General features: G+C 41.8%; 1 protein-coding gene across 7 annotated transcripts in view; it reads left to right on the forward strand.

Moving 5' to 3' along the window:
* Nucleotides 1-25,795, forward strand: part of LOC311065027 (titin-like) — a 223,490-nt gene that overhangs the window by 66,074 nt on the left and 131,621 nt on the right. For 5 of the 7 annotated variants that reach the window (XM_084085185.1, XM_084085189.1, XM_084085191.1 and 2 more), the window contains 31 exons: nt 1,742-2,020; nt 2,136-2,423; nt 2,628-2,918; nt 3,026-3,307; nt 3,407-3,685; nt 3,965-4,252; nt 4,768-5,055; nt 5,800-6,090; nt 7,696-7,983; nt 8,739-8,849; nt 9,046-9,331; nt 9,775-9,958; nt 10,710-10,793; nt 11,182-11,449; nt 12,006-12,266; nt 13,446-13,655; nt 13,784-13,861; nt 14,197-14,223; nt 14,535-14,591; nt 15,081-15,131; nt 15,578-15,625; nt 17,560-17,613; nt 18,479-18,550; nt 19,269-19,421; nt 19,937-20,002; nt 20,388-20,816; nt 21,197-21,532; nt 22,085-22,192; nt 22,539-22,601; nt 22,742-23,677; nt 23,990-24,076. In XM_084085185.1, the coding sequence (XP_083941311.1) occupies nt 1,742-2,020; nt 2,136-2,423; nt 2,628-2,918; nt 3,026-3,307; nt 3,407-3,685; nt 3,965-4,252; nt 4,768-5,055; nt 5,800-6,090; nt 7,696-7,983; nt 8,739-8,849; nt 9,046-9,331; nt 9,775-9,958; nt 10,710-10,793; nt 11,182-11,449; nt 12,006-12,266; nt 13,446-13,655; nt 13,784-13,861; nt 14,197-14,223; nt 14,535-14,591; nt 15,081-15,131; nt 15,578-15,625; nt 17,560-17,613; nt 18,479-18,550; nt 19,269-19,421; nt 19,937-20,002; nt 20,388-20,816; nt 21,197-21,532; nt 22,085-22,192; nt 22,539-22,601; nt 22,742-23,677; nt 23,990-24,076 (6,543 nt within the window). The remainder of the gene's footprint in view (nt 1-1,741; nt 2,021-2,135; nt 2,424-2,627; nt 2,919-3,025; nt 3,308-3,406; nt 3,686-3,964; nt 4,253-4,767; nt 5,056-5,799; nt 6,091-7,695; nt 7,984-8,738; nt 8,850-9,045; nt 9,332-9,774; nt 9,959-10,709; nt 10,794-11,181; nt 11,450-12,005; nt 12,267-13,445; nt 13,656-13,783; nt 13,862-14,196; nt 14,224-14,534; nt 14,592-15,080; nt 15,132-15,577; nt 15,626-17,559; nt 17,614-18,478; nt 18,551-19,268; nt 19,422-19,936; nt 20,003-20,387; nt 20,817-21,196; nt 21,533-22,084; nt 22,193-22,538; nt 22,602-22,741; nt 23,678-23,989; nt 24,077-25,795) is intronic. The other 2 variants (XM_084085186.1, XM_084085190.1) reach the window with 2 other exon arrangements.

Here is a 25,795-nt window from a genome sequence, read left to right on the forward strand (position 1 = left end):
CAACGTACGATTCAAAGCCACGTTTAAAGGAACGGCTCCGTTCATGGTGAAGTGGTTTAAGGACGACACAGAGCTCATGGCCGGACCGGCTTGTTTCACAGGACTGGAGGGCCAGTCCTGTTTCTTAGATCTCTACACGGTGGCCGTGGCCCAGAGCGGGGTCTACTCTTGTCAAGTGAGCAACGACGCGGGCTCTGCACGCTGCAGTGCCGACCTGACGGTCAAAGGTCTGGTTTACTATCTTCCTTCAACGTCAACACTCTTGCTTCATCTTCACCTTCATCTCACGCGTTTCTGTTCTAAAACTGGGTGTGAGGTTTTCCTCGACTCCTTAGAACTCCCGTTTCCCCCCTAAATGTCTTCCTTGTGTTGCCTGCTGCTAACAAACTGTCTTCAGCTCATCACCTCAGCTCATTAGCCCACCCTCTCCCTTTTTTGTCGTTTAATATCTACTAAACGGCCACCTCTACCTTCTAATACATTTACATTTTGGCTTTCCAGAACGCCCTGAATTTGTCCTGAAACTCCCTGCCACTAAGTTTGTGAAACAGGGTGAGCCGGTTCGCCTGGAGTGCAAAGTCCAAGGCACGGCTCCTCTGACAATGACCTGGTACAAAAACGACAATAAGGTCACGGACGGTGGCAACTACAGGACATCATTCGTTGACTCTGTGGCAGTCCTGGAACTGCTGAGCACCAGCTTTGACCATGATGGAGTTTTCACCTGTGAAGCTCAAAATGATGCTGGCAAAGTCAGCTGCAGCACTACTCTTACCGTTAAAGGTAGTTCACTCTTTTTCTCCACTCTCTCTCTCTGATGCGTTGGCCACCCAGCTTTGGGCGCCATCGTACCATTGAGACCTTTAGAGTGAGCGACAACATTGGTACATTTCAATACGGTTAGTCTGTCCTTTGTGCCTCTAAACGGTTTTTCGATTTCCTTGTAGACCCTCCATCTTTCACCAAAGTGCCCCAGCCGGTCGAAGGGCTGAAGGGTAAAGATGTGAGTCTGTACTGTGAGATGAACGGTACGGCTCCATTCCAGGTAACCTGGTTCAAAGACAGAAAGCCTCTGATGGAGAGCAGGAAGTATAAGATGGTGGCCGAGGGCAGCTCGGCTACGCTGCATATCATTGGACTCGAACCCTCGGACGCCGCCGAGTACGAGTGCAAAGTCTCAAACAGTGTAGGAAGTGATACCTGCCAAGCGTCAGTTAAACTGAGAGGTCAGTAGAAATCTGATCAAAATAGTGTTGTAGATGTAGATTTTCCGGGTTTGTCAGTTTGTCACCTTGCTGACTTTGCCTCTATGCATTGTTTTCTCCCTCTCTTCAGAACCTCCATCATTCGTGAAGAAACTGTCGAACATGACAGTGATAATGGGGGAGGAGGTGACCCTTGTCGCCACAGTAAAAGGCTCAGAGCCCATTACTGTGTCCTGGGTTCAGGACAAGGATCACATTCTCAGGGACAGTGACAACAGGAAAATCACCTTTAATAACAACCAGGTCACTCTTACAGTGTTTCAGGCTGATCTCACCACGGCAGGGAAATACACCTGCCAACTCAAAAACGATGCTGGCAATGTGGAATGTTTTGCTATCTTGACTGTTATAGGTTTGTGACCAAATCTAATTGTGTCTCTCTTCTCTTGCAGTTCTTTGAGTGTGTGTGTGTGTCTGTGTTTTCGTCTCGCAGGTTTTTATAAGAACTCTCTCTGCCCTGTTCTCTTCATTTTCAGAACCCGCTAAGATAGTGGATAAGCCTGACGCGTTGAGTGTGACTGCAGGTGATATTGCCGCCCTAGAGGTCAAAGTGGGCGGATCACCCGAGCTCATACCTAAGTGGTTCAAGGACGGGGTTGAACTGGCCACTGGCATGAAATACAAAATATCCTTCTCTAAGATGATCTCCAGCCTCAAGGTCCTCTCTACAGAGAGGGTGGACACTGGAGAGTACACATTTGAGGTTAAAAACGAGATTGGCAGGGAGCTGAGTAAGATAAACCTCGTTGTCCTAGGTTGGTGTCCAACTCCTATACTACATGCAGTGTGATCTGACAGTATAACAATGTTCATGTTTGTGTCTGTGTGTTGCCTGATGCCCTCGTTATAACTGATTTCCCTCCCACACAGATAAACACATACCTCCGACATTCTCAAGGCAGTTGAAGGATTGTAATACTGTTGTCGGAATTGCCGGAGAAATGGAATGCAAAGTGTCTGGCACGGCTCCATTCACTATCTCATGGTTCCACGATGGAGCGGAGGTACAGAGTGGGCCAAATTATGAGATTGCATTCAGTGACAACAGCTGCACACTGAAGGTGCCCACTCTTAAGTTGTCAGACTCTGGACTGTATAAATGCAGGGCCGTCAACCAGGCTGGATCCAGTGAAACCAGTGGCTCTTTCATTGTGAAAGGTCAGTAAGCAATAGATCATCATGTTGTTGCTTTGGGTCCTTGTGTTGTTAGTGTAATCGTCGGTTGTGCTGTTTCTGTCGTTGTTGTTGTTGTTGCTGTTCTTGTTGCGAGGCAGTAAGTGAAGTTGTTAATTAAGTTGTCATTAATTGGTTCATTGTCAGTTACCCTTCTTCTGAAAGCCCTTACTTTGTCTTTGCAAACAGAGCCCGCGTCTTTCGTGGTGCAGCCACAGCCTGTGGAAGCTATGGCAGGCGGTAGTGTGACATTTTCAGCCCTGGTGAAAGGCAGTGCCCCTCTCAAAGTGAAATGGTTCAAAGGAACCAAGGAGATTGTGCCTGGAATCTCCTCTGACATTGCCTGTGACATTGCCTTGAAGGATAACAAAGCCACTCTGGAGCTTTTCAATGTGGATAAGTCCCACGCTGGCGAATACGCGTGCCAGGTCATTAACGATGCTGGCAAGGAAAGCTGTCAAGTTAACCTGTCTGTCAAAGGTCAGTCTAATATCTAACAACTTCCCCAAATAATATTTGTTCAAATGATGTACGTTCTTATATTAACTATCGTATTAACTAAACTAATGTCTTTGATTGTCACTCAGAGCCAGCATGCTTCATTAAGAAACTGAAGGATGTCTCGGTTGAGAAGGGAAAACCACTGACTCTAGAGTGCACGTACACCGGAAGCCCAAAGATCACAGTGAACTGGTACAAAGACGACCAGCAGCTCTTTGCCTCTTATAAGTACAACATCACCACCACCGAAAGCGCCTGTATGCTGGAGTGTCTGAGCACCGACGACAAAGAGGCTGCCGGGAAGTACTCTTGTGAGGTGTCCAATGACGCTGGGAAGGACAGATGCCAGGCCACGGTGTCCATTCTAGGTTGGTTTGCTCGTTTTTGTCTGATAACAATGGATTGTTTCTGTGTGTTATTCTGTATTTTCGTGTTTTGTCTGAACGGTGTGTGATCTGCCGCTGTAGAACCACCCTATTTCATTGAGGGCTTGGAAGCCATGGAGGTGACTGCAGGAGATGCAGTTGCCCTAAAATGCCAAGTGGGCGGCACACCTGAGATCAAGGTGTCTTGGTTCAAAGAGGACGGTAAAGTGAGATCCAGCCCCAACTGTAAGATAGAGTTCTCTAAGGGCGTTGCCATTTTGAAGCTCAGTAAAGCCGCCATGGCTGACGTCGGAGAGTACACCTGCAAGGCAGAGAACCATATCGGATCCGCCTCCTCCACCTGCAAGCTCAGTGTCCAAGGTGAAGCACCGTCAGGCTCACATGCGCTCGCTTACATCTAGACAATTATCTGGCAATACAATCTAGCAGCTTCTTAACATTAGTGTTTAATACTCTTTTTTTAATATCCAAAATTACATATTTAAGGACTTTATTTTATTTTATTTTATTTTATTTTATTTTATTTTATTTTATTTTATTTTATTTTATTTTATTTTATTTTATTTTATTTTATTTTATTTTATTTTATTTTATTTTGTTTTATTTTATTTTTTAATCACATCCTCCTCCTTATTCCAGAGGCTAAAACGCCGCCGACCTTCCCTAAGAAAATCACCAGTCTGCAGCAGACTGAGGGCCAGCTGGTCCGTTTTGAGTGTCGCGTTGCGGGCTCCTCGCCCATCGAGGTTTCTTGGACGAAGGATGGCGTGCCTTTGAGCCAGGGCGCCGAGTTCTCCATGTCGTACGACGATAACACGGCAGCGCTGGAGATCAGCCGTGGCCAGATGAAACACTCTGGGGAGTACAGCTGTGTCGCCACTAACAGTGTGGGCACTGTCTCCTGCAGAGCCAAGCTCACTCTGCAAGGTCTGTTCATGTCTAAAAAATAGTGATTCTTTTACATTTCAAGGACCCCCAGTTTGATATGCATTAGGCCACAGACCGCCACTTGATATCTAATTCTCTGGGAACCCAATCTACACTGTAAAATGTAAATTTAACTCTGAGAGTGTACAAATGGAACCAAGGGTGCACATTTGGTTCCATTTGTACACTCTCTGAGTTTCAGACTCGTAAGGGGTTGCATTTGGACCCCTCGTGGTCCCCGGACCAGATCTTGACAAACAGCGGTCTTAAAAAAAACACGCTACAGTTTATTCTTCAAAGCATTAGAATAATTCAGCACACGCTTATTTTAAATAAAAAACTTGTGTCTTTCCCTCTGAGCATCAGAGGGAAATGCACTGTTTACCTAATAATATTAACGTAATACTTCTCTAATGGTGAATTTCAGACACCACCTTTCTGTTTCTCACCTAAAGTTCTGTTCTTTATCCTTATCCTTTTCCTCCCCGATTCTTTTTAAAAACCGGACCCTGCAGAACCACGGTACGCACCGGTCTTTGACAGGAAGTTGTCGCCAAAGGAAGTGACGGTGGGCGACAGCATTGAGCTGGACTGCCACATGACGGGCTCCGCCCCCATTAAAGTCACGTGGTCCAAGGACCACAAAGACATCCGCTCTGGCGGCAATTATAAGATGACGTGCGTGGATAACGCCGCCCACCTCACCATTGTGAAGGCAGACAAAGGCGACACGGGGACATACTTCTGCCATGCCTCTAACGACATGGGCAAGGACTCTTGTTCGTCCGAAGTGACTGTCAAAGGTATCAGCGTGTGACCTCTGTGAGGTCATTCAAAATGTCTTTCTGGCCCTGTCCTGTGAATGTGGTGTCTGAATGGTGAATGGCCATGTTGGTGGTGGTGGTGGAGGTGTTGTTGTTGTGGGCCTGCTTCTTTTGATGATTGCTAGAATTCTGTCACAAAACAGTAACATGCTGCATATGCACGGTATTGAAATTTCGGCCGATATCCGATTATTACCGATACCAATATTGCAGCACACGTTTCCAGCAGGGTTTACCTTGCACCTGTTATACAGTAATGCAGACAAAAAACAAGAAAAAAGATTGTATTCTTATTACCTGATTTATTAGGCCTACTAATGTTAATTTTGACAGCAAATTACGATTTAGTCTTAGTCTTAGTCTTTTGAATAACACACCTTTTAGTTTTAGTCCTATTTTAGTTATCTGAAATTGTTTAGCCTTAGTCTAGTCTTAGTCGACTAAATATCAAAATCTTAGTCAACAAAATTAACACTGAGGCCTACTGATGGACATATTTGAACATTTTCTCCAACTTGTTGACCCTTTTGAAAGCTTCCCCAGAAAACACTGACTGAATCTGCAGCCTTCATCAACACAAAAGTCTAAATATTAACCAAAAAACGCTAATATCTTTCGGATATCAGTTCGATACCATTTCTTTAGGCAGATATTGCCGATATACCGATATGATGAGCGACTAACCGTGCATGCCTATAACATGCTGTCCTTTCCACTTTCCAGAACGTAAGAACCCTCCTTCATTCACCAAAAAGCCCTCGGAGCACATCGAGGACACAGAGGGTAAACTGGTTAAGATTGAGGGCCGCGTGGCCGGCTCCCAGCCCATTAATGTCAAATGGTACAAGGGCAGCACAGAGATCCACAGCTCGGATAAATATGACATCAGCTTCAAGAGCAATGTGGCTGTGCTGTGCATCAAGGGCAGCCAGGTGGCTGACAGTGGCAGCTACACCTGTCTGGCCACCAACGAAGCCGGAAAGGTCTCGTGTGACATTTCCGTGGGAGTCACAGGTAGGTGGACTGCACTGTTAACCACTTAAACCCTACTATGTATACTTCTTCAGTTGAACCGGGGTCCTCCTGGGGTCCCCTCCTTTTTTCCCCCCTTTACACTAAATCTCTTTGCCGAAAATAGCCGATCTACAAGGTTACAATCTAGTTCACAAGGTGTCACGTTTCGCGGATCTCAAACTTGTAGATCTGCTGTTTTAGCTGAATCTTCATCTTTTATAACATGGCCAGATTAGGCACACTAACACATTAGGGTTCATGTGGTTAATATGTGCATTAATTACTGGCAATAATGGACTTCAAATGTGCTCGTTCTCTTTAGAATAAAGCCATGATTCTTGAATCTTAATTCTTGGTTCTTGATTCTCTTGATTCTTGTTTTCATTAAGTGCTGAAATGCAGCACACATTAGTAGAAATGTCCTTAGACATTATCTTTTGCAGTGATAACATTATTTGTGCTGAGCTAAATAATTTCTATTATGTAAAAGTAACACACGCCAAGGGTTGTAGTGAGGTGTTGATCACTCTGGCTCCTTATGCTAACGCATTTCTAAACAATTTCACCACCCATATTCATAATGCAAACGTGATTTTGCAGTGAGGTTTAACTCTCCTTAAAGGTGTAGTAAGTGATTATTGTTTTATTTTGTTAAAATAGGTGTTAAATAGCACTATATTCTGATAGTAATCAGGGGTTTCCCCATCTCTCCAGCTCTTTAGTAAACAGTATGCATTTTCAGGTCGGGATACCAATTATATTCAAAATCAGGGGAGAGAACCCATTCAGGATCCAGGATAAACCAGTGAATTTGGAAGTGATAAAACAAAAAAAATTAACAGACAACATTGAAACTGGAACACTATAAAAGTGAAGCTGATAAATAGTACTCAACTCTCTCCTGATTGGATGAAATTGGCAACCCCCTTGAAAAAAATGTTTCTGTTTACTAAAGAGCTGGAGAGACGGGGAGACCCCTGTAACTGAACAAACACTCTTTATAGCAATGACTGCTATCACAATATAGAGCTTTAACCTTTTAACAATTACATCTTGTGTTAACAAAAATGTATATATCACTTACACCACCTTACATCACTTTTATTTTAAGAAAGGGTCATCTTAACGCCTACTCAGGCTTTTGTGAACAGCCCAGACAGTTTTAAGTTTTAAGACAGTTGCTTGATTCAGTATTTAGATATTTGATATAAATTTGATCAGACACGCCCCTTTCCTATACAAACCCATTGTAACTACAAACTCCATTTTAACATGTTAGATTCATCGAAAACACCCGTCCTTGGTTCTGGTGACTCATACTGCCCTCCTAATACGTGAGGGGCCGTGTTTTTTCGATTACTTTTTTATTTTATTTTATTAAATCTTTTTATTGTATTTTTTGTTTTGGGAAAAGTTACAATGGGTTTGTATAGGAACGGGGCGTGTCTGATGAAATGAATATCAAATATCTTAATACTGAATCAAGCAACTTAAAAACAGTCTGGGGTGCTCACAAAAGCTTGAGTAGACGATACAAATGACCCAAAACATTTTTGAAAGTGAAATATCCCTTTAACCACATCATTTGTCCCGTCCTCCTTGCAGAGGTGAAGAAGCCTCCAGTGTTTGACGTCCCTCTCAAACCGGTGACGGTGGACGAGGGGGACAAGTTGAGCCTGAGGTGCCACGTGGTTGGCACCGCTCCTCTGAAGGTCCTGTGGATGAAGGACAGGAAGGAGCTGAGCTCTGCCGGAAACACCAGAATCACCTTCGCCGCAGGCACAGCGTGTCTGGAGCTCACCCAGGCATCCAAACACGATGCCGGGGACTACCTGTGCAAGGCCTCCAACGAGGCCGGCAGCGAGTTCTGCAAGGCTAAAGTCACCCTGAAAGGTACAGAAGAGTAGACAGTGGTGGAAGAAGTACTCAGATATTTTACGTTTAAGTAAAAGTAGCAATACCACAATATAAAAATACTCTGTTACAAGTAAAAAAGGCCTGTGTTAAAAACTTGAGTAAAAAGTACAAAAGTATTTGCATCAAAATATACTTAAATACCAAGAGTAAAAGTACTAATGCTTGAAAATAGCCGATCTATAAGCTCACAACGCCTCGCGATGCGACGCGTTGTGAGCTTGTAGATCGGCTATTTTCAAATAGCCTAGGTATAAAATAGGGCTAAAGTGGTTAATGTATGTTTTATAATATAGTCATTTATATCTGCAAAGTAACTAGTAACTGAAGTTTTCAAAATAATTCAAGTGGAGTAAAAGTACAATATTTGCCTCTGAGATGTAGTGGATACAAGTATGGCAAATTGGAAATACTCTAGTTAAGTAAAAAGTAACTCAAAATTACAGTACAGTAATTAAAATACAGTACTAGCATCTATTAGACTGTACCTCTCAAATAAAGGGCTTTTTTCATTATTATACAGTATCTAGACTTAGAGTGTGTGTGTGTGTGTGTGTGTGTGTGTGTGTGTGTGTGTGTGTGCGTGCGTGCGCGTGTTACTTTTTTTATTTTATTTTTAAGGAATTGTGTTTGCCTATAATGGCTTTTTCAAAATAGAGACGCTAGGCATCCTGTGCCTTGAGCAAGGCACATACAAGTGGGTAGGCTCTAATATTGTGCATGTTGTGTTGCAGAGAAAGCAGGTGTGGCTCCGGCACCTAAGGAGACTCCTGCCGCGGCTCCAGTCAAGAAAACAGACAGTCTGTTCTTTATTGAGGAGCCTAAAACTACCACTGTCACCGAGAGTGAGTTACTCTGTCTGCTGTTACTGGGGGCCAAATATCCCAGATCATTACAGTTTACGGAATACGTTTTCTATTGCTATTACTATTTAATATTAAAACAAAATATCTGTAAATTGATGTATCGATAATGGCCGATACCGTTATAATGACCGATTGATGGTGCATCCCTGCTTACAATCCTTGTGGTGTTTCACAGAGGGCACGGCCACCTTCATCGCTAAAGTAGGAGGCGAGCCCATCCCCAGTGTGAAGTGGATGAAGGGTAAATGGAGACAGATCACCCACGGCGGTCGTATCTCCATGGAGCAGAAGGGCCAGGAGGCCAAGCTGGAGATCAAAGAAGTGACCAAGTCTGACTCTGGACAGTACAGATGTGTGGCCTCCAACAAACACGGAGAGATTGAATGCAGCACGGACATGCACGTCGAGGAAAAGAAAGACGCGGGCTCGCAGGAGGGAGACCTCAGAGCCAAGCTGAAGAAGTGAGAACGTCATGCTGGTTGAATCTGTGTTTTTGTGTTTTTGGCCACTAGAGGGGGACAGAGGGGTTTGTAGAGACTCGTCCTCAGCCAACGTCTGAGTCAGTGTTGCCATGTCTGTTTATTATAAGTGACTTTGGGCTTGTTTTTCTGTAAAGTTGCTTGTAAATATTGGTAGTTACGGGTTGCGGTTTTCTGGGCTTGTTTTTAAAGTGTAGTTATTTGGGCTTGCTTCCAATTTGTTTCAATCATTGTTTAAACCAGTTCTCAAACATTTGCATGTCAAGGATTCTCAAATTAATGTATTTCTCTGCAGACCCCCATATATTCCAAATATTTTACTTTTTCTTTTCAAGATCTTTTTGAAGATGTGTTGTGAGCTTGTAGATCGGCTAGTTTAAAGAACTTTGAGCTGATGTCCTGTGTCCTCTATCTTCTGTCCTCAGGACTCCATCCAAGCAGAAGAGTCCACAGGAGGAGAAGGACATTGACATTGTGGAGTTGTTGAGGAATGTGGACCCCAAAGAGTATGAGAAATATGCCCGCATGTACGGCATCACTGACTACAGAGGCCTGCTGCAGGCCATCGAGTTTCTGAAGAAGGAGAAAGCTGAAGAAAGTGGAAGACCGGTAAACACTATCAATTTACAATTTATGCATTTCTCTGGTGTTAATTTAACTCTAGTTGATACAAGGTAAATAATCCTACAAATTGAAAGATACCAGGTAAACAATGAACTTAGCATTTGTCAAAATACCATGCTTTCTGAATGACATTTTGTACATTTGAACTATAGGATATCAGGTTATCAATGATTCTAAATTAGCAAAATAACACTCAGATAGCAAACATCTACAGACATCTAAAACATTAGATGTCTGTCTAATGTCATTAACCTGCTCTCAAGACAAAGGCGTTCTAGTTAGGACTAGTTAGGCAATAAAAATTGCACGGGCAGATATGACAAATAACTTAAAGAAAGAAATGACTGGCGATGACTGGTACCAATAATCAAAATAAATAATGTAACATGGCCAAAACTAGCCATATATTTAAGAATTGTATACTTTCAAAATGTTTTAAACAATTGCGGAAATAGCTTTATTTTTGAGAATGTTTTAAAATATACTAACATTTTTCAACAGATTAATTACTAATTGTACAGATGAGTGGAAGTGATTCTTCCAATTATGCAAAAACAATAGTGATTATATCAAATAATTGTGAGTCATTGTGAGTCAGGCGATTATGTAATAATTGTGACTGGGCTAGTTGTGTTCTAGTTGTTGTGTTGTGTAGATGTGCTGTGGTTCAGTGTTGTTGCAGTTGTTGTGTTGTGTTGTGTAGTGTTTCAATGGTTGCTGTTCATGTGTTGTGTAGGAAGTGGAGCGTGCAGACAGGGAGTCTGATGAGGACATGGCCAGACTTGTGGCTGACCTACAGAAGAGGATGGAACGCACCGAGGTCAGTTCACCAAGACACTGCTGAAGGGAACAAACTGCTGCCCAGAAACCTTTCTATTGAAATGTTTACCACTGAGCTAATAAAGCATATGCCTGCTTGCTCAGGGGAGAAATTGAAACATGAGCTTCAGGCTTGAGCCATGTTTTACTATGTATGTATTGTATATGTCCTCTGCTCCTAATAGTTAGGATGGTTAAATGCAGAAGGCAAATTACAGGTATGTGCAAATGTAGCCTACTGCAGCAAATGCCCCGACAATAATAGTAAACACATTTAAAGCATGACACAAATATAAATTTGCAGCTCTCACCCGTAAACTTCATGTCTCAGACGTATTTATTCAAACCAAATGATGATAATTATTATAATTTGTGTGGTCCCTTTGCAGCCTGTGACGGTGGTGAAAGACATCTCAGACCAGTCTACCTTCACCAACAAGGAGGCTGTGTTTGAGTGCGAGGTGAAGATCAACTACCCGGAGATCACCCTGTCCTGGTACAAGGGCACCCAGAAACTGGACACCGGCGACAAGTATGCCATCAGCATCGTTGACGACCGTCACCTGCTGAAGATCAAAGACTGCCAGGCCAAGGACCAGGGCAACTACCGGGTGGTGTGCGGACCACACATCTCCAGTGCCAAGCTCACTGTGATGGGTCAGTATCTATAGAACTCTACAGGCCCAGCTTAAAGGGATAGTTCACCCCCAAAATGACTTTTTGTTTATCCATTAGTCACCCCATGGAGACTTGAATTCATGTCTATTTTTTAGTTTTTGACGCATTCCTAACCCAATAATTTGATGACCAGCGGACCGGTAGGCAGCGGTTCCGGTAGGAGACCTACCATCAAATTATTGCCACCAAATGCCTGGCCCCCCAAAAAAGAAGACTGGCCAAAAAAAAGAGGAAGCCTAGACTATTGCAAGTAACGGACGAAATCATGTCCAGGGGCTGCTGAAATATCGCAAGATCTGTGCCGAAATGGGAGCTGGACTAATAATAATAATAATAATAGAAATAATTTATATTATATTATATTTAATCTGCTCTACCACCTTCCCCATGGCAAATGAATAGTGCAATGTTCTGTTGAATTTTGCCTATACAGAATCGATGCCTATAATATCTTTGCCTTTACAGCAGTATTCGGTCAAGTGGTCACCACTACTAACAGAAATGTCTCGTTGGTTCGTTTGCTTGTGTCTTTCAGAAGTGGAGGTCGAGCGCCACCTGCAGGACACACAGGGTAAGGAGGGCCAGCCGTGCACACTGTCTTGTCAGTTGTCCATCCCTAACGTTCAGACTCAGTGGTTTAAGAACGGCAAACAGATAGAGATGAAAGGCAGGTTCACGTCGGAGGTCAAGCACAAGGTTCACAAGCTGGTGATTAGGGACGTGAAGCCTGAGGATCAAGGCACGTACACCTGCTGCTACAAGAACCTCAAGTCCTCCGCGGACCTCTGGGTGGAAGGTTTGTATGTCTTCTTAGACGTGTTCCAAAACCCTTCTTACTAACCTCTTGACAAAACTACCAGCATCCAAAAGTGTCACACTAATGGAGAAGACTTTGGATTGGCGTTCTCGTTCTTGTACGCCTCCTCCGTCTTTTCATTGTGGAGTGGTCTTCCATTTGCCGTAACTCTCTTTAAATGCCTCTCCGCTTACTGGGTGATCTAAGCAAAGTTTCAAACCATCATCATCATCATAATCATCCTCATCATCGTCATTATCATCATGCCATCAACCCGTTTGTCCATCTTGACATTAACCCCCGCCAACTGAAAACCCAAACCATTCATAATTCATAATCATCATCAACACATTGCATTCTAACCCCATCGCTTGTTGACATCAAGGTTATTATACTTTTATTTTTAATTTACTTTTGACTTTTTGTTTCGTTTTTTTTAAGTGAGTTTACTATTTTAATTTTATTTAGTTTTATTTTACTGTAAAGGCTTAGTTGTATTACATTTTTGTCAGGGACGAGATTCAAAAACATCATATTTGAAAAAAAATATTCACTGTTAAAAGTGGCACAGCAACAAAAAAAAAAGAAGGGATATTTCGTATCCTCCCAAAATACTAGATTTTAAATTGACAAAGATGAATATTAGTTTTGTAAACACAATACAGTTTCAGCTAGTTATCTTTTTTTGTGTCGCCTTTTTTCAGTTAAAGCGGCACTTTTTATGAATTTAATAAACGTTTTGTCCAATCTGTATGGTAGAGTATGTTAATACCATATAACGTACACAATTCTTATCATTTTGTCTCCCTGCTCTTCTATTGAGACATTTCGATCAGGTCAAAGATCATGTCTCACCTAGACACAGGATCTGACACAAATTTGACCTGATGGTCAAGATCCAATTCTCTATTAGCTCAATGGTAAAACGTTCAGAAACTTAGAAAATTTAGAAACCAGTGTTCAAATCCAGGCTAGAAGAGGAAAGTTACATAGTGCAGCTTTAAACATTTTTTTTGTTATTTAATTAGTTTTAGTTGCCTATAATAACCTTGGTTTTCATGGGATGTTTTACCAAAATTTAAAAAAAAACATTCAAGACATTTTTTTCATACATCCTCCAGCTTGGGGAGAGCCGACCAACACATTTACCATTGAAACCATTGTTTATCTGTTTCTTAGCTGAACAAATTCATTTCACCAAACGCATCCACAACATCGAGGTGAACGAGCGCCAGTCGGCCACCTTTGAGTGCGAGGTGTCCTTTGACAATGCGATCGTGTCGTGGTACAAGGACACGTGGGAGCTGAAGGAGAGTCCCAAGTACAACTTCACCAGCGAGGGGAGAAGGCATTTCATGATCATCAGAAACGTGTCCACCGATGACGAAGGTGTGTAAAGGGTGCTGCTGCGTCCAACACCCCCAGGCAGTGTGTTGTTTTCTCTGGACTCTTTCTCCTCTGTGAACATTTTCTCCCCTGTGTTAAAACACATCTTCTTCGTTACTAATCTCTTCTAGGCGTGTACTCAGTCATTGTGAGGCTGGAGCCCAGAGGAGAGGCTAAGAGCACTGCTGAGCTTTATTTGTCGGGCAAAGGTACCGTGCGTGTGTGTGTGTGTGTGCGTGTGTGTGTGTGTGTGTGTGTGTGTGTGTGTGTGTGCGTGCGCGTGTGCGTGTGTGTTTTCAAGGTTTCTTTATCGTGTGTAGGTACATAAGTGTGTTGAGTGCATATATTTTTCTTCTCCCTGGCCTGATTGTCCAGGGGGAAACAGCTATTTATTTGTGTGTGTGTGTGTGTGTGTGTGTGTGTGTGTGTGTGTGTGTGTGTGTGTGTGTGTGTGTGTGTGTGTGTGTGTGTGTGTGTGTGTGTGTGTGTGTGTGTGTGTGTGTCATATCATAAGTGTAATATGTTCAATGTTTCCTTTTCACAGAAATTGAACTAGCAAGGCTCCCCATGAGTAAGTTTGTCTTTTGTTTTCTGCCTTTTTTAATCCACAAACAATTTGACACTAACATGTATTAAAAAATTGCATTAATGCAATCTTCAAAAACAAACAAACAAAAAACTACAGCTTTATGTTTTAGGTGCAGTATACGCTTAACAATGAATAGTTAAAATGATAATTATCACTAATCAATTTTTAATACTTTTAATTATACAGTTACAACATGCTGTCTTTATTATTTATTCTGCCTCAATAGCAAAAGGAAAGTGATGTGTTTTGGTTTAGTAGACTATATTAAATAAACCTTGTTCAATACTTTGTAGCTGTTCCAGACTCTTCAGTAAAGAGGCCTGAAATGGCTGCATCAGTTGCTATTCAAGGTAAGACAGGGAGTCAGTATTTATAACCCCTCAGCCCTATATTCTGATAGTATTCATTGCTATACAGTGTTTATTTGTTCAGTAACAGGGGTCTCCATGTCTCTCCAGCTCTTTAGTAAACAGAAGATACATTTCAGGTCAGAATACCAGTTTAATCCAATCAGGAGAGAGAACTCATACAGGATACGAGATGAAATTGGAAGTGATGAAACAAAGAAACCGGATAAATGGGTTCTCTCTCCTGATTGGATGAAATTGGTGTCCCCACCTGAACACGTGTTAAAGAGCTGGAGAGATGGGGATACCCCCTGTTGCTGAACAAACACTCTATAGCGATGATTACTATCACAATATAAAGCTTTAACCTTTTAACAAAAACAAAAGAAAACGTAGTTTTAACCAGAACAACACATATCACTTACAATGTAAATATCAACCTTCTATATCAAACTTGTGTTTATGTAACATTGTCTGGCCTGTCTTTTAAAGAATCAACTGAGTTCTATCAATATGAAGAACAAAGGGAACAGACACAGAGAGGTACATTGACTAACACCACTTATTTATCAATCTACCTTATCCTCCTAGATAGCTTAACCCATTAAAGCCGGGAACGCATCTGTGTCATTTTAGATTTCTTTGGCTATTAAAAAAGTAGCAGATATACAAGCTCATAGTGCGGCACTCGGTGCGGCGCTATGAGCTTGTATATCTGCTACTTTTTTAGATCTGCTGATTTTTTTTTATCATGAAAATTTGCAATATATGCAGAACTACAAGCTCATATGAGCTCTATAAGCTTGTATATCTGCTATTTCTGAATAGCCCAAATATAAAATAATGGTTATAGCTAAAAATGTAAAATGTCACATTATATGCGTTCCCGAATTGAATGGGTTAAACTTAATATTTAGCTATAGAACTATAAACCAATGACCACTGAGCAAAGCGACCACAGATCTCAACCTAAATGCTGTCCATTGCAGAATCTGCGGTGCTTTCCTATGAGTATGAAGAGGAGGTGGAGCAGAGAGGTAGAATAATGTGTTTAACAACCCCATCCTCATTCTCTCCATCATCCTCCACCCAAACTAAACAGACCTTGGCAAAAACACTACATACTGTATGTAGTACATACTGTTAGCACGTGATGTCATGATGAAACCATGACGTCATAATCAGCCATGACGTGATGAAATGTGATAACTACAGCTGGTGATGCTGTAGTACAGTATTATTAAACGGTGGAAAGAAAGAAATAATGAGAAATGATTAAACCTTTAACAATTTAAACGACGACTTCACCCATTTTCAACCTATCTTCATATAATAGGTCCTCGCTAATGCTCATGATAAAATGGTACAATCTTTTTCTACTCGGTCTGTGTCTCAGAGGAGGACTGTGGACAGTTCAGAAACCTGTCTACCAGTGACATCATCGTTAGGCAGGATATGTTTTTATTTAGATTTAGATTTAGCGAGAACAATGGCTTCTATTATTGCATTGCAACTTTCCAGGAATAGAAAGCCTGTAGTTTCTATTAGCTTGGATTCCCCATCAATGATGTCACTGGTAGATGGGTTTCTGAACTGTCCACAGCCCACACTGAAACACAGACTGAGTAGAACAAAATGGTACCATTTTCATTAGTGAGGACCTATTAGAAAGGTTGAAAATGGGTGAAGTCGTCCTTTAAACCCTAGCGCCCTTATTCCGGCCACGTCAAAATAGCTTTTGGTGAATATAGCAGATCTACAAGCTACACGGCTATTTTCGCCAAAGAAATTTGATGTAGCGGTGGGAAAAGGAGGCAGGGGGGCTTAGTATAGACCCCTGGGGGACTCTCAATAGGGTGTATAGGGTTTAAGTGCTCAAGGGACATTTTGATACTTTTGCCCAAATCTGCCTATAATCTAATATTCCTCATAACATAATGGATCATGGTTTGTTTGTAATCGTCATTGTGGGTGTTACATTACAGTGGTGATGTGTTTAACTGTGCATGTGGTCCACAGAGTGACATTGTCGTGTTTGTGTGTCCTTTATGTCCACTTTAAACATCTTCTGTCTGTCTTATCATTGTGTCCAACAACAGTCACTGACGCAATCACACTCATGTTGTTTATGTCTTGTGTCGTCTTGTCACTTGTGAGTCGTGTTAATGTCCTCCGGCTGACGGGGGGGATGATTTAACCAGTGGTTCTCAAAACATCTTCATGTCGGGGAACCCCCAAATTGATATGGATTTGGTCACGGACCCCCATCTGAAAAGCTTTTGTGCCAGGGACCCCCATAAGAGAAGATTGGCCAACATTCGTCAATATTTTATAACAGTTTTTTAAAATAGCCAATCTACAAGCTCATGACGCGTCGCGATGCGGCGAGTCGTGAGCTTGTAGATCGTCTATTTAAAGGGACTACACCATGCATTTTTCTTCTTTTTTGTGTGTTTTTGGTCTCCCCTACCTCTCTTCTATCCCCCAAAAAAACACATTTTGAACACTCAGACTTTCACAGAAAATCTAGGGTTTTCTGTAAATTGGTCTCAAAACAGGCCAAACTGATTTGCACCCTGACGTGACGTCACGCCACGTCCCCGTGCCAAACAGGACAATGTGGTATTGCAGGTGAAAGTGCTTTATAAGCCAGAGAGAAGTTAGTTGGAATGAGTATATCTGAGGCTTGATTTAGGCTCAAACCTTTTGAAAAACGTTTGAGGGACATAAACAATATGATATTAAATATTATTATTATTTTTTAAATTCATGGTGTAAATCCTTTAAAAACATCTAATCAAATGGGGCTTACAGTAAGTGGCTAAACTGTACCTCGTTTTATTGGGGACCCCCTAAGTGACCCCAGTAAAACGTGCCTAAGTGCCCCCTGGACCCCATTTTGAGAACCAGTGGATTAAAGATGTTTCCATCATTGTGTACCAACTCATGTTGTGTCATCTTGGTCATTCAGTAGAGTACCAAAGCTGGACAGAAGAGACGGTAACACAGGTGTCCACAGCTAAAGGTATCTGATCATTCATAGGGATGTCTTTAGAGTACTCCTCAGTGTGTTTAAGTGTGAGTGTTTGTCTCTAACTGTATTGAGCCATTCTTGGAGATATAATCTTGAACCCTGGCTCTCTCTTTATGTGTGTGTGTGTGTGTGTGTGTGTGTGTGTGTGTGTGTGTGTGTGTGTGTGTGTGTGTGTGTATGTGTCACGTCCACGTTCATCCAGTCTGTCTGTTGTGTGTTCGCAGCTTCAGAAACAGTTTGTTGTTGACCCAACATTACTGCTTCTTCTTCTAACACCTATGTGTCAGAATCTGCTTTATTATCACATCACACGTTTACAGGTGTTAAGAAGTGGTTGAAATTCTTTATCGGTGCAAGGAAGCATACTGTACATCATTTTGTAGCTTTCAGACAAAGGGAGGAAGGATAGACGTAGTGGAAAGAGCAAGGAGAAAAAGCACAGGAGAGAAACAGGTGAAAAATAAATCAAAGATATACATATACACTACAGTATACCGTAAGTAAAGTAAATAGTAACAGGTATGTACAAGAGGTTAGACATGAGGTGCAGCAATAATGTGAGGATAGCAGCAGGTGCACTACATAAGGTAGAACAGTAACATACTGTATATTTTTATGTCCAAAACTTGTTGCTTTTCAGGATTTAAATTCAAAATTAGAAAAAGTAGCAGATCGACAAGCTCAAAACGCCAGCAACGATATGACACAAAGGCCTTTGCGCAAAGATAGTCTCAGTTGACATCATCGACATACAGCAGGCGTCCTTGTAACGCCTATGTGTGCAGTTGACTGATGATTCTCCATGGTCCTGTAATGTTGAGATGATGCTGAATGTGTTTCTTTTTGTCCCGTCCAGTTCCCAGGGTTCCAGTGGAGGAGGCGGTAGAAACCAAGAAAATAGGAATGAGAGAGGAAGTGCCAACCAAAGGTACTGCAATGCATTCCTGTCCTGTCCTGCCTGCCGCTCTGTTCCTGGCAAATTCATTTGTACTTTTGTCCGTGTGTCTGCTACTAAACTCTTCAACCATGTAGTCCTGTCTACATGGTTGTAAATGCAGCCTTGCGTTTGCTCTTTGAATCTGTTGCCTCTTCATGTTTTACTGTAAATATTGTCTAGTAGTGCACTAGTTTTCGTGCTTATCTCTACATTAAATATTGTCTTATATGCAGTAGCTACTATGGTCTACTGTTTGCATTTATCCATTACATCTTTGCCAGTAGTGCTTCCTCTCTATTCATGCAAATGCATGATGCTTCTCTTAACTGGTGCTTGGTTAATGCAGTGCAAGGCTAACAGAGTAAGTTTCCCATACATTAAATATTGTCTTGTATGCAGTAGCTACTATGGTCTACTGTTTGCATTTATCCAGTTACTTCTTTGTCAGTATTGCTTCTTCTGTATTCATGCAAATGCATGATGCGTCTCTTAACTGGTGCTTGGCTAATGCAGTGCAAGGCTAACAGAGTAAGTTTCTTGTACACTAAATATCGTCTTGTATGCAGTAGCTACTATGGTCACTGTTTGCATTTATCCATTACATCTTTGTCAGTATTGCTTCTTCTCTATTCATGCAAATGCATGATGCTTCTCTTAACTGGTGCTTGGCTAATGCAGTGCAAGGCTAACAGAGTAAGTTTCTTTTAAGTCCCGGAAGCTCAGAAGAGCCCGGAGAAGAAGCCTGCAGAGGCTGTGAAGAAGCCTGCAGAGGCTGTGAAGAAGCCGGCAGAGGCCGTGAAGAAGCCTGCAGAGGCTGTGAAGAAGCCTGCAGAGGCTGTGAAGGAGCCAGCACCATCTAAAGGTATCAAACTGTGTTTGCGTTGGACACTTTTAATAAACATTGTGTTTATTAAAATATGTGTTTTCAGTATCATTAACACCATTCATTCATACAGCTCCATAACAATTAAAACTAATATACATTTAAATGTACTTGAGTATAGCCTTGATTTAACTTGTAAGTTAAACTAACCCTCTCTACCATCTCATGTTAGTGTGTTAAAGTCTTCGGACTTTTTTTACTCTGAAAAACAGTTCATTTAACTTTACTAAACTTTTCAAGTTCCTGAAGCCAAAAAGCCAGTAGAAGAGATTGTCTCTGCAGTTTCGATTCCAGAGAGGGAACCTTCTGCTCCTAAAGGTAGCGTCCAGCAACACATCTCTCATTCCTGTCCTGTGTAACCTCTTTGCTAACATTACCCTCTTATTCATTTCATTCATTTTCATCATTCTGTCTGTCTTGTTGACCCTGTTTTCCTTTGGTGTTCCTACCATCCCATTGTTTTCATTGTGCTTATGATGATTGTCTTTGAACAGACGAGGTTAAGAAGCCTGCTGTTCCCTCTCTTCCTGCTGGGAAACCACAAGAGGTGCCAAAGAAAGGTACTTGTACTGATACTTTAATTGATAGCTTTTCACTTTTAGTTCCAGGTCTTAATTAATGTTCCCAATAACAGCTTATTCTTGCAGACATGCTATATGCTGTTGTGTATCTTCTCACTTCTTAATGATGATTGTGTGTTACGTCTTAATTAAGTCACTCTGGACTTTAATCTTAATTTATGTTCACTCCATTATGTTCATGTTTTGTACCATCTATTGTACGTTTGGCTTTTGTTTTCTCTGCCGCTAGTTTGTCTCTACATGTCTTTGATTTTCATATTCTTGGCCGTTTGAAAGCTTCTTCAAAATCTTTAGATGGTTGTATGTTATATTGCATATTAGCTTTTAGCTAATGTTGCTGTTAATGTTACTGTGTTACCTAAAGATGAAAGCAAGCCTCAGGTGCCAGCAGAGGCTAAAGTGGCCCCTGCAGCTAAGCCTGAACCTGAGTCCAAACCTAAACCTGCTGCCAAGCTTGAACCAGAACCCAAGCCTGCTCCAAAGGGTGTACCAGAACAGAAACCTGCTTCCAAGGTCGAACCAGAGCCCAAGACTGCTCAAAAGGTTGCACCAGAACCCAAAGCTGCTCCCAAGGTTGAACCAGAACCCAAGACTGCTCAAAAGGTTGCACCTGAACCCAAAGCTGCTGCCAAGGTCGAACCAGAACCCAAGGCTGCTCCAAAGGCTGCACCAGACGCCAAGCTTAAACCTAAAGAGGAACCTGAACTCAAGCCAAAAGCATTAACAAAGGAAGAAGTTGAGCCAGAAGTCAAGCCAGTGCCAGTAAAGAAGCCAGTGACCCCACCATCTAAAGGTATTTCCCATCTTCCTGTGCCTGCTGTGGCCTTTATTTAAGTAGCAGCTTTTCTGTCTGTCTGTCTGTCTGTCTATCTGGATGTGAGTGCCGTGCTCTTTATTTAAGTCTCAGCTTTTCTGTCTTTTATCTGGATGTGCGTGCAGTGCTCTTTATTTAAGTCGCTGCTTTTCTGTCCATCTGACTGTTTAACTGGATGTGCGTGCTGTGTTCTCGCTGCTTTTTTGTCTGTATGACTTCTATACCGTATGTCTTCCTGTGTCTTTTGTGTTTGTATAGCTTCTATCATGGAAGCGAATCTCTTTTATATGTGTGTGCTTGTACGTTTTTATTTCCTCTGCACGTAATGGTATCTAAATCGATGTGCATGTCACTTTAAGTCCCTGAAGAAACCCAGAGGCCTGAGGCTCCAAAGACCAAGCCTGAACCAGCACTTGCTAAGTCAGAACCAGAGGCCCGTAAACCAAAGCCTGCTGTGTCAAAACCTGAACCCAGCATTTCGGAACCAGAGGCTTTTAAGCTGAAACCAGTTCCTAAGCCAGAGGCAGTACCCAAAACGATGGAGCCTGAAGTAAGAAAACCAGAGCAAGCTGTGTCAAGACCTGAAACCACAAAGACCAAACCAGAAGCTCGACCGTCTCCCGCTCCAAAGGAGGTCACCCCAAAAACAGAACCTTCACCAGCACCCGCTCCTAAGGAGGTCACCCCAAAGACAGGTATCTGCTGGGGTCTGTCGTCACAGACAGCTTAGACTTTTGCATTGCCCTCATTGTACTCATCCAGACTGATTCTTCTCACCATACTCATGATGCCACTAAGCTACTAACTGTTTGCGCTAGCAAACTCTATTTAACTGTAGGAAATCTTATGACTTAATATTGTCCCATTGTCCCACTTATAACTTGTGTTGTACCAGACATGTTTGTGTCAGTATGATACAGAATGTTTGTGTTTGTCTAATTTGCTTTATTGTTCCTTTTTGCCTGGTGTCATTTCAAAGTAGACAAATTCAGAGGATAGTTTTTAGAATGTATCATCTGCACAAATTAGTTATCCATACGTAGCTCCACAATAATCCACTTTCAAAGCCTAGTCTTTCTGCACAGCAGTTTGGCCTGTTCTTGTTGTGTGTTACATACATGCGTACATACAATATGTGTTTTCTTATATGGGCTGATCAAGGTCCATATAAGCATTTTGGTTGTCTAATTTATTTTAACATAGTTAGATACCTTAAATTATCTGATAACTTGCATGTTTCTTTTTAGTGCCAGAAACACCAAAGCAAGTCGTTCCACCTCCCCCTCCAACTACAGTCCCACAAAAAGTGGACAGAGCAGAAGTAGAACCTCAAAAGAAAGCAGTTGCAACTAAAGGTATCAAACCATTGAAGCCTAACAGGCTGTCAATGAGGTGTGGGTGGTGAAGCGTGCTCACCCCCATGCTCTTCCCACTACTCTTACACTCACATCTTGTGTGACTCGTAGTACTCTTCTGTCTAATGTCTAACCTCTGGCTTACAGAGATATGGGGTTGTTAGTCAGTAGTCATGTCTTAGTTTGTCAGTTGCTTGCTGTATTATATGTTTGTTTGTCTTTGTGAGGTTGTTTTGACCCAGGTATAATTTTCCCTCTTTGCACTCGATAGAGTGTAGCTGTTGTCCAACTGTTTTATTCTAGTTTCTGTTCAACTTCTAACAAAGCTAAATGGTTCTCTCTCAAGATGTTGAGGAACAGAAACCAGAACCTCCAAAATCAGCCAAGAAACCAGATGCTTCTAAGAAAGGTAGATGCATTTCTGTAATGGAATTATCTTCAGATAAATTGTTCACCACTGTCTCACTTTATGTGTCTTTGTGCGACAGCACATTTTGCATTCTTTATAGTTATGTCTTGTGTGTGTTTGTGTGTTATACCCTCTTAAAGTGGCCATGCCTGAATCAAAATATACTCCTGAAGAGGTGCACCTGAAGAAGGTACCTCAGAAGTCTTCCGATAAAATACCTGTACAAGAATCTGAGCAAATAATTGAGACGGAACCCAAGCAGGAACCTCAGAGGAAAGTGGAGAAGATCCCATATAAAAGGCCTGAACACGATCTTGAGAAGATTTCCTCCAGGGAACCTGATGTGCCCCTCCAGGAAGCAGTTGAAATGATTCCTGAGCATGTTCCAGAGAAGGTCCAGGAACCTCAGAGGTTACTGGAGAAAACACCTGAAAGAGTTCCAGAAAAAGTAGAACAGAAAAGGGTACCTGAGAAGGTTACAGAAAAAAATCTAGAAAAGAAAGTACCTGAAAAGGTACCACAGAAAAAATCAACAGACAAAAAGGCACCTGAAATGGTTCCCCAGAAGGTTCCAGAAAATATAGAAAAAATACCTGAGAAGACACCTGTGCAGGTTAAGGGGAGGGTTCCTGAAAAACTACAAGAGAAGGAAGTACCCGAAAAACTTCCTAAAAAAGTACCAGAGACAAAGGCACCTGAAATGGTTCCCCAGAAGATTCCAGAAAAAGTAGAAAAAATACCTGAGAAGATACCTGTGCAGGTTAAGGAGAGGGTTCCGGCAAAAATACAAGAGAAGAAAGTACCTGAAAAAGTACCAGAGACAAAGGCAGCTGAAATAATTCCAGAAAGCTTAGAGGAGTTACCGGTGCAAGTTAAGAAGATAGAGCCTGAGAAGGTACCCGAGACACAACCTGAGAAGGTGTTTGAGTCTGACAAGATAACCGAGAAAAAGGCTGCAGAAAAAGTACCAGAAAAAGCAGTTCCTACAAAGATCCCTGATAAGACACCTGAGAGGAAACTTCAGAAGAAACCTGAAGCTAAGACTAAGCGGGAAATAGAGGAGGCTCTTCCTAGAGGTATACTTAACTTAAACCTCAGCTCTTAGCTCACTTATTTCTTACTGCTTATATCTTCTTGTTTGTGTGTTTGTGTGTGTTGTATGGGCGACAGTCCATCTGCAGCAGTAATTTATGTGTCATGAAAATGCTACACTTTCAGAATAAGAAATCAGGTCATAAAAGCTGAACTTATGCAATTACAATCACAAAGTATTTTAGTGTCTACTGAGTATGTTCATGTTTTCTGTTTGGTCTATTCTGTACATTTGTGAGCTGTGTCTGAATTCTCTTCTACACTCTCTCTTGTCTTAAAAAAATCTTTCATTTAAGAACCAGAGGTTAAGAAGATTCTCAAGAAGATTACTTCTGCTGATACAGGGGTTGAGTTACTGAAAAAGACATCTCCACTTGAGAGAGGTACAAGAATGTTTCTGACCATTTGTTTACTCCCTCTTAAACATGAAGATAATACACCACAGGTGGATTATCTACTCTTACATATGTGTCGTTGCTCTTAACTCCTATGCTTGTTTCTGTGTTATGTTTGTTATCTCTTGGCACCGCCGAATGGTGCCTTCTCTTCAACACATCTTAAACCTTAAAGCCGCTACCAGTTTTGTGAAGATTGAGCAAAGGACAGGAGCTCAGAAGATACAGGAGGATTATCATGTGACAGAGAAAACTTATTCCATAGAGGAGGCCTTAGAACATGAAGATGTGGTGGAGTATACAGAGGTGTCGTATGAGGAAGAAGAGGAACATGTGGGCAAGGAGATTCCATCCCTGTCACAAGTAGACATTTTAAGTTCTAAAGAAAAACCTGGCCAGAGAGATAAGAAATCTGAGCCCAGAGGAGAGATATCTGTTACTGATGTTTCAAAGAAAGATGTCAGAGTGACCAAACGTAAAATTGCTCCAAAAACAAAGGACACTGCTATAACAGAAATAGAATCTGAGAAGCCAGTTGTTACAAAGCATGACAAATCTACCAAACTTAAAACTCCAGTTAGGGAAGAATTTTTCGGGAAGATTGACTCTCCAACAGAGGACATTATAGATGAGAGGAAAGATAGTGTGTCCGTAGAACATTCATCAACAGAAGTTCCTAAACCAGATGAAGAAGCCACTATGCCAGGCACAATGACTTCAAAAAGCAAAAAGCAGGCATCTGTTACCGCAAAACGTGTTCATGACAGGCCAGTAACAGAAACCATCGTAGAGACTAATAAAGAACCAGAGCAACCTCAGAGGACAGATGCAGTCATCACAGAGAGTAAGGAAGTCACAATGAAACCATTAAAGAGTAGGGAGGATATTCCCGATAAAACAGGCGACAAGCCTCCAAGTACAGCCCCTATACAGCAAAAAGTTACAAAGAAGCAAGAACGGAAATTATCAGAGGTCATTACTGTAGCGAAAGTAGAATCACGTGAAGAGAGGACAGAATTACCTGAAGCCGAGGAGGACATCCAATCAAAGAGACAAGTAACAGACAGACCTACCAAAGTTATTCCTTCAAAACAGAAACGGACAGCAGCAGAACAGATAAGTAAAGATCAAATAGAAGGAAAGGAAACAGAGATACGTAAGAGAGGACAGATATTAGCTGCAACCGAGGAAACTACTTATTCATTTGAAGAAATACAGCCACCTAAAGATATTCCTTCAAAGAAAATTATAGAAAAAGACAAATCAGCCCGTGTCACTCCAATAAAAGAGAAAAGGAAGCAAATTCAGCAGGAAGAAGTTAGCAGCAAAGTGCCTGGAGCACCTTTACCAGAGACAATGTATGAAGAAGCGGTCTTAGAACATGAGGTGCTTGAATCAGATACTCCAGAAAAGTATAGAACTGAAGAAATTAGAGTTGAAGAAGTTATTCCAAAGACAGTAACCGTTAAAGACAAACCTACCACAGTTTCTCCCGCAAAACATAAAGTGGTGGACAAGAAACCCGTCAGACAAGGGCAGCCTGAAGTGAAAGACACCACAACTCCTGTCTCAGAAAAAGATGAGACTAGTGTGCCTGAAATAATTTCAATAAAGAAAGTTAAACCTAGTGAAAAGAAAGGAGACACAAAGTTTAAATCTGACGAGATCATTGGCACAGTTCAGGAGACACAAGAGCTGAAGGTTAGT

The sequence above is a fragment of the Gymnoscopelus microlampas genome (genome assembly GCF_963454915.1).
Source record: "Gymnoscopelus microlampas genome assembly, chromosome: 17".
NCBI classification, from domain to species: domain Eukaryota; kingdom Metazoa; phylum Chordata; class Actinopteri; order Myctophiformes; family Myctophidae; genus Gymnoscopelus; species Gymnoscopelus microlampas.